The 17134-nt window shown below is 41.6% G+C and overlaps 1 protein-coding gene across 1 annotated transcript in view; it reads left to right on the top strand.

The window, feature by feature from the left end:
• Positions 1–17134, top strand: part of VAV2 (vav guanine nucleotide exchange factor 2) — a gene marked incomplete in the record, with an annotated part of 409366 nt that overhangs the window by 78734 nt on the left and 313498 nt on the right. The window contains 1 exon segment of the mRNA XM_036750644.1: positions 10559–10675. Within this exon segment, the coding sequence (XP_036606539.1) occupies positions 10559–10675 (117 nt within the window).

Raw genomic sequence — 17134 nt, 5'->3', positions numbered from 1 at the left:
CCTTCCCTCCCCATCAAATTCTCTCTTTCTCTCTCTTTTTTTATGTTTAGCAGGGCCTCTCATTGGTTTGGGGTTGATTGAGGTTAAGGAGGCCTGCCAGATGCATCCAGTTGTTTGCTGGATGCAGCCTCAAATCTCTGAGCTGCTTGGGCTTTCTGCCAGTTAAGCTGCTGTGGACTGGGGGCATCCATTGGCATTAAGCCTACAGCCCCAAATTCCCCCCATATATGTATTCTTTTTTTTTTTTAATGTTCCTAGTCTGGGCTTTCTCTTCCCTGCCTGATCCACCTCCTTTATTCTTACATTCCTGGTGGGCAGTTTTCTGGTCCATCTATTCAAGAGGGAACTCTGGTAAATTGGAAAGAGTAAGGGACTTGGGATCAGTGAGGCACTTGGGCTCACATCCGTACTTTGTAACTTAAAAATGATGTGACCATAGGAAAGTCACTTTTACCTTTCCCTATGCACAGTAGTTGTGCTGTGTGTTGATCTGCTTCAGGCTACAGCTGTAAAAGGTCTGCTCTCACACTGTCACTGGGACATCTTTGCATCCCTCTGCTCCCTGACTAAACTGCAGGCCTTTCATATTTTGCGTTTTATTGGTTGGTTAACAAGAGGGTGAAAAATCATCCACTCTCTTCTGTTCAGTGAGCCATCAACTCTACTGAGTTTCCACTGAGTTCTCTCCTTTTGAACTTTATTTTTATATCACTCATTTGGACCCATGCACATGGCCTGGTGTTGCTTATTTCATGTATGTATGGCCTTTCTTTTTAGACCGTGAATTCCTTGAAGTTAGGGAGCATGTCTATTGGGGTTATAGGCTGGTGTAGCAGAAAGGATACTCACAGGAGGAGTCCTGCATTTGAATCCTGCTGAGGACACCATTCACATGCACTATTTTGTCAAAATTAAAAGTTAAAGAGGAGAGAGGCGGCTTGTGTTCACAGGAAATGGAATTTATTGATTTCAAACAAAGGATGTAGCCAGGATATCTACCACCCCAGGACGCCACCTTTGATTGGATTAGGAACACACTATTTATTTGAACAGCATACATTCCACCCAGGTTATCAGTGGTTACAGCCACTCCCACCCAAGTGGCGCCCACTTAAGCTCCTTCAGGGCAGGGCTATCCCACTTATGTATTGATCCCCTTGCTGTCTGCCACAGGGGTTGAAGCCTAATAAATGTTTGGTGAGTGATTAATTGACTGAACATTGAGGCTTAAACTGCTTTGGAGTTAGCAATAAACAAATGGAATTTGACATCCTTTAAATGAACCAATGTAGGGTGAGCAAGCCCCAGGCTTGGAGGACAACCTTGATGTAGTAGAGTTGGCCTTAGAGTCAGAAAGAGCTGGGTTCAAGTTCTGCCTCTGATAAATATTGTCTGTGTGACCCTGGGCAAAATCACTTAACCTCTTTTAGTGCTCTAGGTAATGCCATAAAGACCATACAACTATAAATTGCAGAGAAGTTGCAGGCAGATCTACATTGGTAGAGGGAGTTTCCTTATTGAGGAGTTCCCTGTTTTAGTTGAAATCACAGGTCTAGGATATTCCTGATCTTCATTGAGCTAGAAAAAGGATGTAAAGGCAGGTCTGTGGTTTCAGTTGGGGATAAGTGACTACAGTTAGGCATTCCCCGGTCACTCGGTCTATTTCTGTTCCTTTTGGCTAAAGCACACGGTCTGACCAGACTACCTCGCTGTGTGAGAAGGCAGGCAGGTGGTATGGTGGTTATAGTGCTGGATCTGGACCCAGTATGACCTGAGTTCAAATCCAGCCTCAGATACTTACTGCCTCAGTTTCCTCAGCTGTAAAAGTAGAGATAATAACAGCCTATGCCTTCCAGGGCAGTTGTGAGGATAAAATGAGGAAATATTTATAAAGTGCTCTGTCAACCCTAAAAGGTCGTATAAATGCCATTTTTGCCCTTTTTAGTTATTTAACCTGAGCTTTGTTTTCCTCATAAATGCCAGTCAATCAACAGGCACTTATTGACAACCTACAGTGTTTGGGGTATTGTGCCTGGGGATACACATGCAAAGGAGAGATAGCCTCTCCCCTTAAGGACCTTATAGAGTCTATTAGAGAGCTATATCATGTTTACAGATAAATAAACACTGTGTATGTATGTATGTATGTGTGTATATATCTTATATCTAGACAATGTATATATACATAATATAATCATAGTGCACAACACATTGTGTATGTATGTCTATTGTTATGCATATATGTGTTATATATGTACATATGATGTGTGTGTGTGAGAAACATCCTGTGTAATGCTTTGTATACTTTATCTCCTCTGAGCCTCACAAAAACCCTATGAAGTAGATGGGAGAGGCATTTTTATTCCCATTCTGCAGATGAGGAAACTGCGTCTCAGACCCTTTGAGGGACTTCTCCGTCATCTCACTGTTAGTAAGTGTAGTCGGGGGAGATTTTCAGCCTTGGGTCTTCTTGGTTCCAAGCTCAAGGACTCTATCTGCTATTACAATACTTTCTCTTTCTGCCTAATTTATGTAAAGTGCTCAAGTGTTATATGAATGGCGGCTCCCTCCCCTCCCAGGGTTATTGTGAGGAAAGCACTTTGTAAACCTTAAAAGCCGGGTAGAAGTGTGGTCTCTTATTAGGCAGTTCATCATCTTTGGTGTCCATGGTAGCAGCTCCTGGAATGAGCCGAGCTATAATCCAAAGAAACATTGCCTCTGTCTGGTAGCATCCGGATTTCCTCTCCATTTTCCCACTCCTCCAGCCTTGCCTTCCCTTCAGAAGAAGCATCTATTTTTGTATGCTGAAACAAGACGTAGAAACGTTGTTGCTATATTTGGCTGCCTCAACAGATTGTATGATCTCCTGATTTTAGAGTTGTCATTCTCAAAGGGGTGCACGATGGTACGTTAACTCCATGAGTATTTTGCTGGGTAGGCTTTGGCACTCCAGGAGACTGTAAGTTTTTCTAGGTGTGCTGTAAAATTTTAGAGGTTATATTATTGTGTATAAATTTAATGTAAATGTTTAATATAAAAATGTTAAATAATAATGATGATGATGATGATGATGATAGGGGACTTATATAGAGTGCTTGCTCTGTGCCAGGTACCACGCTAAGTTCTTTGCAATTATTATCTTACTTGGTCCTGACAACAACCCTGGGAGGTAGGTACTATCATTATCTCTATTTTATAGACAAGGAAACTGAGGCAAACAAGTTAAGTCATTTGCCCAGAGTCACACAGCTAGCAAATGTCTGTGGGTGGTTTTGAACTCAGATCATCCTTACTCTAGGCCCAGCCTTTTATCTACTGCAAGAATAGTAGTCATGATACACAAGACAGGCTTGTTATAATTCAGTACTACCTGCAAAACTTCTCAGATTTTGAGCTCACAGAGCATTGGATAAAAAAAAAAAGATCCGTCTTATTGAAGGGAAACTGTGTGTGCATGAGTCTTCAATAGGTTGCCAGTGTAAATGTTCAGTGGGTTGGGATTCCTCTTGACCTAAAGTAGCGTTTGAGAATTGCGGCTTTTAGAGGTTCTTGGTAGAGTGGAAGGAGTCCTTGATATTCAGGGTGGGAAGACCTGGCTTGGATCTGGCTTCTGCTTTTCACTCCCTGTGTGTGGCCTTGGCCAAGTGACTTAGGCTCTTTGGTCCTCAAGTTCATCACCTTAAGGTCCCTTGACATTCCATGATCTGTGATTCAGTGTTCTACTCCTCTGATCTAAGAGCTGCCGAGGGAAGGAATCCTTCCCAAAGACAGTCTGGTTCTGTATCCTGCAGTCTTGGCTTCCCACACGAGGTTATCTTCCATGGAGCCTGGGTGCCAAGCGATACAGGGTGGTGACTTCTTGGAAAGCCATCTTCATTTCCAGGAGTTTCTCTGTCTCAGAATAAATTGGCAAAGTGGGGTTTGGTGTTCCTCCACTTAGGGAGATGAGTCAGTATGGTGCTGTGGAAAGAACTAGAAAACTCCATGAGCTTTGCCATTTATTAGTAGTTTTATGACCTTCTTAAGGAGGCGGCACGATGTAGCAGACAGAGGGCTGGACTTGGAATAAGGAAAACCTGGGTTCAAATTCTACCTCAGAGACTTGCTGTGTAATGCCGGGCAATTTACTTCCCTGTGCCTCAGTTTCTTAATCTGTAAAGTGAGGGGCTTAGGATCAGTGCCCTCTAAGGTTCTTTTCATCTCTAAATCGATACTCCTACAACTTTACAAAGTAACATATAACCTCTTTTGGCTTTAGTTTCCTTATTTATAAAATGAGAGGTTTGGACTGGGTGGCCTCAAAAGTCTTTTCCAGTCCTATGATATAACCCAGAAACCCCAGAGTGCAATGTCCACACAGTAAGTGCACGAAACAGAGCAGCTGTTTAAGGAAAGCTAATGACTACCATTTGTTTTCCAAAGAAAAGACCAAACAGGTCTATTTTCCTCTGGAGAGGAGGGGCTGTAATTGAAACAACTTTAGTTCTGGAAATGAAACCTTTGCTTGTGGTTTTATTTTGAGATGATGTGGACTGGTTTGTATGCCATTGTTTGGCTTCAGTATTCTTTCTCTCATATATCCTATCCACCCCAGGGCTTTCTGAAAGCCAAGTGACAAAAGACTCTGAAGGGGAGGGAGAGAGATGTGTCTGTCTTGTTCAGCAAGGATTGGGAAAATAGATGGGCGAGTCTGGATCCAGTCTGTGCCCCTTTACTAATCTTATTTCAAGTTGATTCGATCTAAAGTGTCTGATTAATGGCCAGGAGAGAAGAGCTTGACATTTTCAGAACCCAGAATGCTCAACACCCACGTCAGTGAAGGAAGGGATGAATGGTGGAATTGTTCAGGGGAGGTGTCAACCCTTATTTAACTAGCTTGGAGTGGAGGCCAAGAGCTAGTATCCCTATGCATTGTCCCAAGTGAGTCTAGGAGCAGATCAGGAAGCTTTATTGATTCGTGTCGCCTTCAGAGAGCTCTACCTTAATAGCGAGCCCCTTATCATTGCCCCATTATTGAAAGGGAAGACTCATATGATTACTGATACATTCATCAACATAGATCCTAGATTGAAGCAGATGTGCTAATAGTAGCTCACGTTTGTTTAGTCACTCACAAAGCCCCTTCTTCATAACCTGTTGGGGTATATGGTCTAAATATTGCTGCTCCCATTCTATGGGTGGGGAAAATTAAGGTCCTGAGGGAAACTGAGGGAATTAATTATCCCAAGCTCATGTGGCTAAGAGGTAGTAGAGCTGTGATCTGAAATTAGTCTCCCTGACTCCAAGTCCAAATTTCTTTCTCAGTAATTATTCAGAAACAGAATACCTAGTTGCGTATTCTATAGATATCTTTCTTCTTCTTCCCTTATAGCACCAAGCTTTTGACATTGGCTAAATGGGGAATAAGGAAGGAAATAAGACTCAAACCACTCCATTGATACCATCAAAGGTTGGGCCACAAAGATGAGATTGCTTGGAATATCCATAAATTAAATAACCTGTGTTTCTCCAGGCCCCAACTAAATAATCTAGAATTGACTTTCAATCATAACGATTCTGTTTGTCCAGGTACAATGGCTTAAATACATCTCTGGTAAAGAGGAATAGCAACTATGAATAAAAGACATCAAATTTAGTCCCTCTTCTGCCTAAGCTCCTTTCCTGGTGTTGTAGGAGTCTGTCATTATATATAGCTAAGGGTATTGGTAGCAAAAAAAAATAGACCCAAGACAGGGAAGGACCTTCGTCTTACTTGCTGCCAATTTGTGTGATTATATATGTCTGAGTCATTTCATTCCTCTGGGCCTCCTTTCCTCATCTGTAAAATATGGGAGTTGAACTAGATGGTTGCTAAAGTCTCTTTTACCTCCCAAGTTCTATAATTAAATTGGCCACTGTGATGAAGGATCTCCCAATTTTAAAACCTAGAGTAAGTATGGTATGGTATAGTCAAAATTCAGAATTGGGAGCCAAGAAACTGGAAATAAATTTCTGACTTTTCTTGGCTTTCAAGGCCCTCTATCCACAGTCTAGGATCATCTTACCTTTCCTTATTTCCTCATGTTCTATCCTCCAGCCAGATTCTAGAGTATTCTCTGCCCCTGAAACATATCTATCTTGTAATTTGTTGTCTCTGTGTCTTTGCTAGTACTATTCCCTCTACCCAGAATGTCCTTCTTTACTTTTGTCGTTGGTTAAATTCCTATCCATCTTTTAAATCTCAATTCAAATACCACTTCCAGAAAGTCTTTCTAGATTTCTCCTTTGAACCTCAAGTACTTGATGTGCCTCTCTTGTACCTATCAAGTGATATTTTATATTATAGCTATCAGTGTTTTTGTTTTATCCCCTTACCTGATTATTAGGGTTTTTTTTTAAATTCAACATTTATTAAGCACCAATTAACATACAAATATATGTTAGGAATTGGGAAAATAAAGAAGGAAATTTTTTCCCATGTTTAATCTGAGTTTTAGTTCTAAGAATATGTCCTGGAATAAGACACTTCATCTCCCATCTGTGAGCCTTTGCATTTATGGTCTTCCATACCTGCAATGCCTTACGCCCTTCACCTCTGCCTCTTAGTTTCCCCTGTCTTCCTTTAAGACTCAGCTCAAGCCTCATCTACTCCAGGAGGCCTTTTTGGATCCCCCAGCAATGAATATCTTCCCCACTCAAAATGCCTTCCTCTACTCTCTCTTAGTTGTTCACATGTAGCCTTCCTCATTAGAATGTAACCTCCTTGAGGGCAGGGACTGTTTTGCCTTCCTTTGTATTCCCAGCATTTAGCATAGTGCCTGTCTCATAGAAATGCTCAGTTATTGTTTATGGACTTAACACACTTGAGGGCAGGCAACATGTCCTATTGGTATCTAGTGGGTGCTTATAAATATGTGCTGAATTACTGAATGACCTTGCCTCAAATCCTGGCTCCTCTCCTTGTCTCCATGTGATATTAGGCAAAGCTTTTAATCATTCTGGGCCTCAGTTTTCTCACCTGTAAAATGAGTACGTTGAATGACATAATCACTGAGGTCTCTTCCTTCTCTACCGTTCTATGTTGTAACATTTTGAGCTATCAGGAGCTTCTGTGCGCTAAGATTCCTCCCAGCTCAGATTTTCTGTGTTTTGACATTTAGCCTTCTATGGTCCTGGTCGTTGACAAAGTGAAGCCTTGTGTGATTGAGGGCCCACTTACAGAATCATAGGATTGAGAGTTGGAAGAGACTGTGGAGACCATCTTGAAGAAACAGGCTCAGAGGAGTTAAACCACTTGCACATGGTCACGCTGCTAATAAGTATCAGAAGTAAGGTTGGACCTTTGGTCTTCCAGGCTTTCTGTCTAGAACTCTGTCCACTATGCCATGCTGCTAATGTTACATCTTTCACCTTCCTACCTGCCCTGCTCTTCCCTCTCCCTAATCTCCTATTTCATTAGGATAAACTTTCAGGCCTGAGTACTTTTGGAAAGAACAGCTCAGTTTTGTAGAGACTCATCTGGGTGACTTGAGTTTAGATTTCAGGGAAAGATTTCCTGGATGAGTCAAGAGCTTAAGGGTAAAAGTACCTTTGTCTGTCTCTGGCATTCCTTCACCCAAGAGTTGAGAGAACAACAGGGCAAGACGGATGCTTTGCAGGCAGTTGAAGGGAAGGCTTCCCTCGTTTAGAGCTATGAAAGGAAACCTGGACCTTGATGGGTGTAATTATGGTTAAAACCTGTATAATTAACTCTGAAAATTGGAGGCTTAAAAAGAATTAAAATAAATGCTTAGTGGAAATTTGAGATGAGGGATGGGCTCGAAGCAGTGGCAGACCACTCTGCAGAAGGCCAATGGAGCTTTCAAGAAAACAGGAGGGGAAAAATGTTAGGTGGTGCTGTGTTGGTTCACATTCATCCCTTTCCTCTAGACATATAGTGGCTTTCCTTGTATTGTAGGTCAGGTTCAGGGTCCTCCCCTTCTATTGCAAAGCTCTGTGCCTTGGTACTCTAAACAAATCCACTTCTTTTGTCACCTCTTTGGCCATGGTTACTCATTCAAGTGATCATCATCTCTTCATCACTAAGTCTTTCCCTTTCTATTTGTCAAACTGCTCTCCTCTCCCTTTATTCAAACACCTGATTCCTCAGGGCCTCCAAAAAGTTTTTGTGGCTTGACTAAAGCTGAGTTGAGTCTTGCTGGGCCACACCCTATCCAGAGTTGGAATTCTCATAGAACTATAGATTCAGTGCTGGAAGGGATCCCAGAGCCATCTATTTCAATTCACTCATTTTACAGATAAGGAAACTGAAGCCTAGGGTGATTAAGACTTACTCAAGGTCCCATAGGTAGTAAGCTTCAGAAGCAGCATTGGAACACAGGTTTTCTAACTTCAGAACCAAAACCTTGCTATATGCCATGTTCCTATGCCTCTTCCTTCTCCTGAAATTCCCTCAAATTATGTGTTTATTTGTGGCCACCACTCAAATTCATTAATTAATTTAATACATATTTGTGACATATCTATTATGTACTGGGGTGCTATGCAGTAAATTCCAGGATGTAAATATAAGACATGGTCCCTGCCTTTAAGGAGCTTTACATGGGGTGAAGACATTCAGTAAATTCCTTAAGCATTATTTTAGCTTCTACTATTTGGAAGAGGCGTTAGTCCTTCCTGAACACGCTATATACCCCTCTGGTGTGAGGGCTTGCTAAGCTCTTTTCAGGGCTGCTCATCTACTTTTGGTGTCTGCCTGTCACCCAACTTTTACGTGTGGCTCCAGGAAGCTGCAGCATGTGCAGTGGCCACACCCTTGGCAAATGGGCTAAACTATGTTGATGGTAGTTGGTGAGTTACTAGGGGGTTGTCTACCCCAATCATGTAAAGACTTGCCCTGGCGACACTGAGGATTTCTATCCCCATATTGCTGAGGATGAAGATTGTAAGGTCAAGTCAACAAGCACTTATTAAGCACCTACTGGGTGCCAGGCACTGGGCTATGCTGTGCCAACTACAACGAAGAACTCTTTGCTCCCAGTGACACTGGTTTTGCTATTGTTTGCTGACTTCAATGGGCTCTGGCTACTGAAGGCCCTTCTCTGTAGGCATCAATGGTGGTGGTGACAGCTTCCACTTCTATAGCTCAGAGATTTACTTCAAACCAACAGTTAACAGTTAAGCCAGAAATTTGACTCTGGAGTTCTGTTACTGGGTTATAGCTGTGAAGGAAGGGATAAAGAGCAAAAGAGACATATTGGATCTTTGTGAACAGTTGAGGTGAGAGCTCAAAGGACAGACACTGCACCATGGACATAGACCCATGACAATAACCGTGGAATTGCCGTTGAGGACAACTACCCTCTGAACTTAGAGTCAATCATTGATGTGAGTGATTGGAGAGTCTCCTTCTTCAAAAAGCTAGGAAGAATGACACCAAGGAAAGGACCAGTGGCATATTTCTAGAACCTTCCCCAAGCAACTCCTGGAACTCTTGTGGACCTACCATATTGTTTGAATCTAACCTCTGTGTGCTGTGTTCTTTTTTCCTTTACATTTAATTTTTATTATTTTTAAAAATTATTATTATCCTCAAATCAAATACCAAAAAGAATGGTCATTAGCTTATGCATAGTAGAATAGATAAAGAGGATCATGCATGAAATTGGGCTCTATTATGGATAGCTTCCCTTTTTAAAAAAATTTTTTAAGATCAACCTGTGGCTTTCAAAGCTGCCTTGCTTGTCTGGAGTGGTGTGCTGGGTTCTTACTAGAACTGAAGGAAACCATTCTCAACATTCACCCATTGTGGAATTGCCAGATAAACTACAGGAGTCTCTTTTCTCCCTTTATAATTCACATATAAACAGCTTTTTACCTTTAAAGAAAAAAAAACTTTTCACAGTTTTTTTAAAAAAGTTAACTTTTTTGTGGTATGGTTTCGTATCCACATACAATACTTGGTCCTTTCTGCTATTCCCATCCTTCCTTGCCACCCACTTGGGAGTAAATTCTGAAATTAAATAGAGGCTCTCCAAGACTTGTTCTCTTAGGCAAATGGCTGCCACAACTCCCACCCTAGTAGCTTCCCTTTGATGGCTTGGGATCTTCCCCTAAGGCTCTGCGTACTGTTGGGGTTCATCAACTTCCTTTCCACTTTATTGTAATGAGTGACAACTGTCTAATCTGATAGAAGCAGTTCTTGGCTGTTGGTTTTTCAGCATGTTTAAATAGTTTAGGACTTTTGTGTCCAAGTGTTTATCTGGAAGGAACGTGGGGGACCTTGCTGAGTCAATGTAATTTTATTGTTAATGGTGGTATTATGGTTGAAATCCACTGCATTAAACCTGGGGAAGGCATCCTTTGAATGAGAACCAGTTCATCTGTGGCACAGCACTGAGCTTGGCTTCGAGTAAAAAAAGAACAAATAATGCAGTCTATATTTTCACTTCAATGCAGATTAGAGTTTGAAAGAATGTATCTACTCATTGTGTTATTACTTCCTGGTTTATTTAAATCCAAAGCTATCTTAAATGATACTTGCAGGGACTAAATTTCAATTCTCTTCTTTCTCTCTTAGTTTCTATGTCTGAAGAACATTCGGACCTTCTTGAAAGTCTGCCATGATAAGTTTGGGTTACGGAACAGTGAGCTGTTCGATCCTTTTGACCTGTTTGATGTCCGAGATTTTGGGAAGGTAAGCTTTGTTTTTATCCATGGTCAGCAGCTTGTTGGTTCATGCCAGGCTGATGGCTGTCACAGAATCACAGAAGGTGAACTGAATAAACATAGCAAGTTTGGGCAACTCTAAAACAAAAACATGGTTTGGGCAACTCTGAAACAAAAGCACGGCTTGTTTTCCCCATGCCTCAGGTGTTTGACAGGTGTAGACTAGGTTATGTTACAGAGTAATTCAGAGGTCAAATTGTAGACATAGTTGTGGAAATAAGCACTTTTTAATTCAGAGAAAATAAGAAGACTTGATTGTAGTGATGAAGAGGAAAAAAGAGCCCCCAAAACAGTATATACAATGACTGTGATAATATCAGCAAATTCTCCATGGAGAGGCAGCAAAACTCTGGTTAATTACCTTGGTTAATGTTAATACTTTACTGTCAAAGGTATAGGATACATTCCTCCTTCCTGCTAATTAGTAATCTAATTTTATTTTCAGGTAACATAATCAATAAAGTGGTTATGTGTTTGTTGGGAAGTATCTGTGATATCAGAACATTACCAATATATTTTTAAAAAGAAAGTACCTTTTAATATAACAATTCAGAATGAGGCTATGCATGTGCGTTGATAGGGCTTTGTAAATTGGTGGCTTTGGGTTGAAATTTAGGGCTTTCTTGTCAGCTGTTGATGAGTAGGAAAAAAAGGGAGGGGCAGTTATTCCAATCTCAAATCTGGCTTCCTTCAAGACTTGGCTCAAACCCCACCTTCTGCAAGAGGATTTTCCTGGACCTTCCAGCTGTTACTCCCTTCCACTCTGAGATTACTTTCCATCTACTCTGTATTTATCTTGTATATGCCCATATATTTATGTGATGTCTCCCCAATTAGATGGTAAGCTTCTTGTGAGGGTAGCGACTGTGTTTTGCCTTTCTTTGTATCCTTAGTGCTTAGCACAATATGGCATACAGTTAAAACTTCCTAAGTGCTTGTTGACTGAGTGATAGGTTGACCAAGGTCAACATTACTGAGACAGCTTGAGGATAAATTAGAACTTGATGCACAATGTCTCAGTTCTCTTGAAACAGTGACTTCCAGAGCTGTCCTTCAGATGCTTTTGCTCGCAGCAGGAGAAGGAAAATGATTGGGAGAGAGAAGGCTGTTTTGCAAGTTCATAGTGAGTGTGAAGCCCCATGTCATGGAAAGACTTAGGCATCATTGGAAAACATGGCATGGTTGATATTGCTCATTTTAAATTGATGGTATCAGGATTGTAATAGCTCTTTGATGGATCTTGGGATTGGAGTCTTCAAGCACAGAACAAGTTTTTATGCTGCCTATAATTCAGGTATTCGTAAGTCACTCAGTACTCTTAAGAATCTATGCATTTACTTCACATTTTCTCAAGCTCTGAGCCACCTACTGTAAGAAAGCACCCACTTTTCTCATTACCTGAAGAGTGAATTTCCACTGGCTGATGGGAAATATTATAAGATATTTATTGCCTAATTTATTTTTAGACCATTATCAGGGACTAGGCTGTTTGAGAGAATATGCTTTATGAATATGTGATTTATGAAATGCAACAGGATTTTTGTTATTTGCAGCTATGAATGTTGCAAGGCCAGTGTGAAGAGAGAATTTCTATTAGAGTGCTGCTCAGCATTACAGTAGCATAGATATTAGTTCAAACCATCCTGTCTGTATAAGTCTGCTGTGGTCTGCAAGGTCCCTAGCAATGAAGTATCGAACACTTCACAGGAGCCTAATTTAGTGTTTAAACACTTAACTCTTGAAAATTATTTCTTAGGTGAACCTAGCTCTCCCTTCCTTACCGAATAAAATAAAAACTCCTCACCTTGTTATTCAAAACCCTCCATGATTTGGTTCCAACTTACCTTTTCAAGCTTATCTGCCATGACTCCATTTCACAAATTGTTTATTTTAGCCAATGGGCTACACACCACTTCTCTACTTTGTCCTGTCTTCTCTGAGCTCTCTTCTTTGGTGCACATTGGCCTCCATGCCTGGAATAATCAGCCTCTACTTTTCCAGTCCTTGGAATTCTTCTCCTTCTTTCAGTCCTAACTCATGGCTCACCTTTGCCATGAAATGTTCCCTGATGCCTATGCCCCCATCTTTAAGTAATGGGATAGCTTGGTGTAATGGATAAATATGAACTTAGAAGCAGAAGGACATGGGTTAGGTTCTGCTTCTGATACTTGGGCAAGTCTGATACTTACATGGGCAAGTCAGCTAACCTTTCTATACCTCCGAGGCCCCTTCCAGCTCTAAGTCTATAATCTTATAATGTGCCCCTCCTTAAATTTTTCCTGTCACTTTGGACATTTCCTAAGCTCTTGTATTATATTTATGTATCTTTTTGTTTTATTACCCTAATAACCTGTGAGCTCTTTGAGAGGAGGGACTGGGCTTATTTCATCCTTGTACCCTCACTGCTAAGCACAGGACCCTTCCCGGAGTTGGTGCATCATTAGTAAATGCAAGGTGGCAAAGTGGATGAGCACTGGGCCTGGAGTCAAAAGACTCATCTTCCTGAGTTTAAATCTGGCCTCAGACACTTACTAGCTATGTGACTCTAGACAAGTCACTTAACCCTGTGTGCTGGAGAAGGAAATGGCAAACCACTCCAGTCTCTCCGCCAAGAAAACCCCAAATGGAGTCATGAAGAGTTGGACATGGCAGAAAATGACTGAACAACAACAACAGTAAATGTTGGTGGAATGGAATTGCTGTGTAGGTGGGAGCCCCTTAGCTCACTGGCTGACCTCAGGAGGGAGGTGTGAATGTGCTGGGTCCTCATCTGTACATCTGTTGGGAGTTGCACCAGACTTCAAGTTGGATGGAATCATGCTTCCCCTATTTTCTACGACCGGTTCTCATCATCGCAAATAGTCTTGATTTAAAACAGATTTGGACCTCCCCCCTCAACTTTCCTCTTTGTGGTAGCAAATGGCAAGCCTGTCATGCAATGTCACCAGCAGGAGGTTATGTCTGCTTTGGAGAAAAGGCCTTAAAAGAAAAAAAAAAACCCTTATTATTTAGAATAACTATACTGAGAAGACAGAAAACCTCAGCCAAGTACATTTTTTGGCCTGCAGTTAACATTCAGCGTATACAGTATATAATTTCATTTTGTTTTGAATTTGCTGCAGCCAAATGTAATGATGTAAGATGTACATAAATATGGATTAAAGTCTCATCCTACGACCAGCCAACTGTGTGGCTAAGAGGTTTGCAAATGTTAGTTACTCATTTTCAATAATTTGCAATGATTTGGTTCTGGCATCAGAGAGGATTTCAGTGCAGCCCGAGTGAGCCCCGCCCTCCGTGGTTGATGGCTGACGGGTATCTCATGGGCATTCTTGTTCCCAAGATGTACTGATGGGAAGGAAGACTGTTACAAGTGACGGCAGGCTTCTGTTTGTCCCAGGAATGGGACTGATAGATGCGTTTTGACAAGATTCTAACATAATGGAATTCTAAGGCTAGAAGAGACTTGTCATCCACTCATTCCCCCCACCTCTGGTTGGATTGTACCAAAACTATCCCAGAAAACACATGGGATCATAAATTCAGAACTGAAAAGGACCATCTAGCTCATTCCCTAAGTTTTTATAAATGAGGACCAGTGAGGTTAAGTGCCTTGTCCAAGGATGGTAAATAACAGAGACAGACTTTGAATTCAAGTCTTCTGATTTCAAATCCAAGGCTCTTTCCACAAGATTTAGAATCAGAGGGGACCTTGGAGATGATTGATTGTGATCCCTACTTCTCTCCTTTTTACAGGTGAGGAAACTGAGGTCCAGAGGACAGAAATGACTTGTACAAGACAATATAAGTAACCGACTTGGGATTTGAACCCAGGTTATCTGCTGTTGAATCTAGTTGTCTGCTGCTGAGGCAGCAAGGTGGCGCAGTGGATAGAGCGCAGGGCCTGGAGTCAGGATACTGTCCAACCTTGGACACTTACTAGCTGTATGATTACTTAATCTCTGTTTGCCTCAGTTTCCTCATCTGAAAAAGGGGGATAACAATAGCACTTACCTCCCAGGGCCATCGTGAGGATCAAATGAAATATCTGTAAAGAGCTTGGCAGAGCACCTGGACCATAGTAAGTGCTGTCTAAATGTTAGTGATGGCATTAGTCGACATCCCCTTGTACCCCTTTAAAAACCCAGTTCTACAGTCTGACTTGGTAATAAAAGTCCATTGTACTAACTTTTTCAACAAGGAAGTTCTCTTGTATTTTTAGCCCAAATATCTCCTGTTGTAATCTTTCTTACTGCATGAATTCAAGCATATGTGAAATCTCTCTTGCAAATCTAAGAGTTAACTTGGCGTAATGGGGGAAAATACTCCCACTGGATTTGGAGTCAGAGGACCTGGGTGTGAAACCCAGATCTGACTCTGACTTAATTAATGAACTCTTACTTAACGTTGGGGAATCACTTAGCCTCTCTCGTCCTCTATTTCCTTCCTTCCTTCCTTCTACAATGAAGAGATAGATGACACTAGATGATCTTGAAGGGCTCTTCCAGCTACGATCCCAAGAGTCAATGGACAGTAACATGGCAGTGAATGTGGGGCCCTGCTCTGTTACCATTCCACCACCCACCACTAGACTCCTGGCAGTAGGCAGCTCCCAAATCCAACTGTCCATCTTTTGGATGTTTGTTTGGTCAGGTTTCTGTGTGTTTTTCAATCTGTGGTTAGCACTTCTAAGTAGAGTTTGAAAGAAGGCCAACTCTGAGGTTTGGGGTTGTGTGGGGTGGTAGAGGTGGGGGGAGTGGAGAATGGAGAGAATAGCTCTGTGGCTCCCCGTCAATGGGGAAGTCATTATTGAGTTCTTAGGTGGTGGTGTTGTTGTTAGTGCTTCTTGGCTTGTTTGGAAGAAGATCCTATTTGAAGACCAAAAAAACAGGAAAAATAAAATTATATTCTTCATACGCTGGCCATATTTAATTGCTGAGGTTCGTGGTTAATCTATAAGCCTCATCCTCACCCCATCCCCACGACAAGGGGAAGATTCAGGTCAGTTCTTTACCTCCCTAGACTCTCACCTGGTTAAGGACAAGAAGCCAGCAAATTGGCCCAATCTTTAAAAACCCTATTAACTTCATCTGCTTCTAGATATGGTGCATCTTTGAGGTAAGTGCTTTTCTTATGAGTAAGAGAAGAAAATTATTATAAATTCAATACATCTGGATTCTCCTAGGGGGTCCTGGATCATAGATTTAGAGCTGAGACCCTACAGGTTATCTAATCCATCTTCACCTAACCCTCCCTACTTCATAGATGAGATAACCAAGGCCTACAGAGATTAAGTGGTTTGGTAAGGTCACAAGGTAGTATGTGGCTGACTTTAAATCTAACATGCCATCCACTGTACCAAGTTTCCTCATCTTCTAGTTCTGTCCCTAACTCACTGTATGGTGTCTGGCTAGTCAATTACTCTTTGGGCCTTGGTTGGAGTAGTTGACTTCTATGGTCCCTTTTAGTTCTGAGAGTTTAAAATTCTAAGGGAATCAACTCAGAACTGAATCAGGTCTAGAGGAGAAAACTAGAATGAAAATGTAAAAATTCCATGCAGATTTTAAAATTATCTTTTAAGGGGAGGGGAGGAAAGATTTAAGTACTTGGGAATATTCTCTCCTCCTCCCCACCCCTCCCCCCCACTCTTCCCTTTTCATTTCGGTGGCTCTGTAAGTGTGTTAGAACAGGTGCTGAAGTTGCAAACAGATGTTTCAGCTAAGGCATTTATCCGAACAGGAAACTCTGTTACTGGCCTTCCTGAAAGCAGAAGTCCCAGAAGTCAGAGGCCTCCGTAGAGTATTTGAGCATATATACATATACCAGACAGGCTCTCTATTGAATGGCCAGGGGCTTTTTTTTTTCTTTTTGTCCTTTAAGATTTGTGAGATCTGGGTGCAGCATAGTAAATGGAAGCAACACCCAGGAGTGGGGTTTGCCTGGGGATTGAGAGACAGGTGGACAGTAGAAAGAACAGACTGGTTCCATTGTGAGGTCTCTGTTGCTTAGGTATCTGAGGCAGGGAGCCAGTCTCCTTTGGAAATTTGGCTGGCTAGAGAACAGAATCTGCTCTCAGACTCCTGCTGTAATTGAGTAGGCAGCCCCATTCTTGGTGTCTGTGACAGCTGTCTGCCTTCTCTGGGCTGCTGGGGCAAAGGGCGGGTCAGAGCCCCTTTCTTGTAGGGGCAGAGATTATTTTTTTTCTCATTTAATACTTTATTTTTCCCAGTCACATGTAAAAATAATTTTAACATCCTTTTTTCTTTCTTTCAAATTTTGAGTTCCAATTTCTCTTCCTTCCTTCCTACCCCACCCCCATCGAGAAGGCAAGCAATTTGACATAGGTTATACATGTGTAGTCATGCAAAACACATTTCCATGTAAGTCATTCTGTGAAAGAATACAGACAAAAAAACCCCAAGAAAAA

This window comes from Trichosurus vulpecula, chromosome 3 (assembly GCF_011100635.1).
Source record: "Trichosurus vulpecula isolate mTriVul1 chromosome 3, mTriVul1.pri, whole genome shotgun sequence".
NCBI lineage: Eukaryota > Metazoa > Chordata > Mammalia > Diprotodontia > Phalangeridae > Trichosurus > Trichosurus vulpecula.
This window is presented reverse-complemented; position numbering and strand designations above follow the sequence as displayed.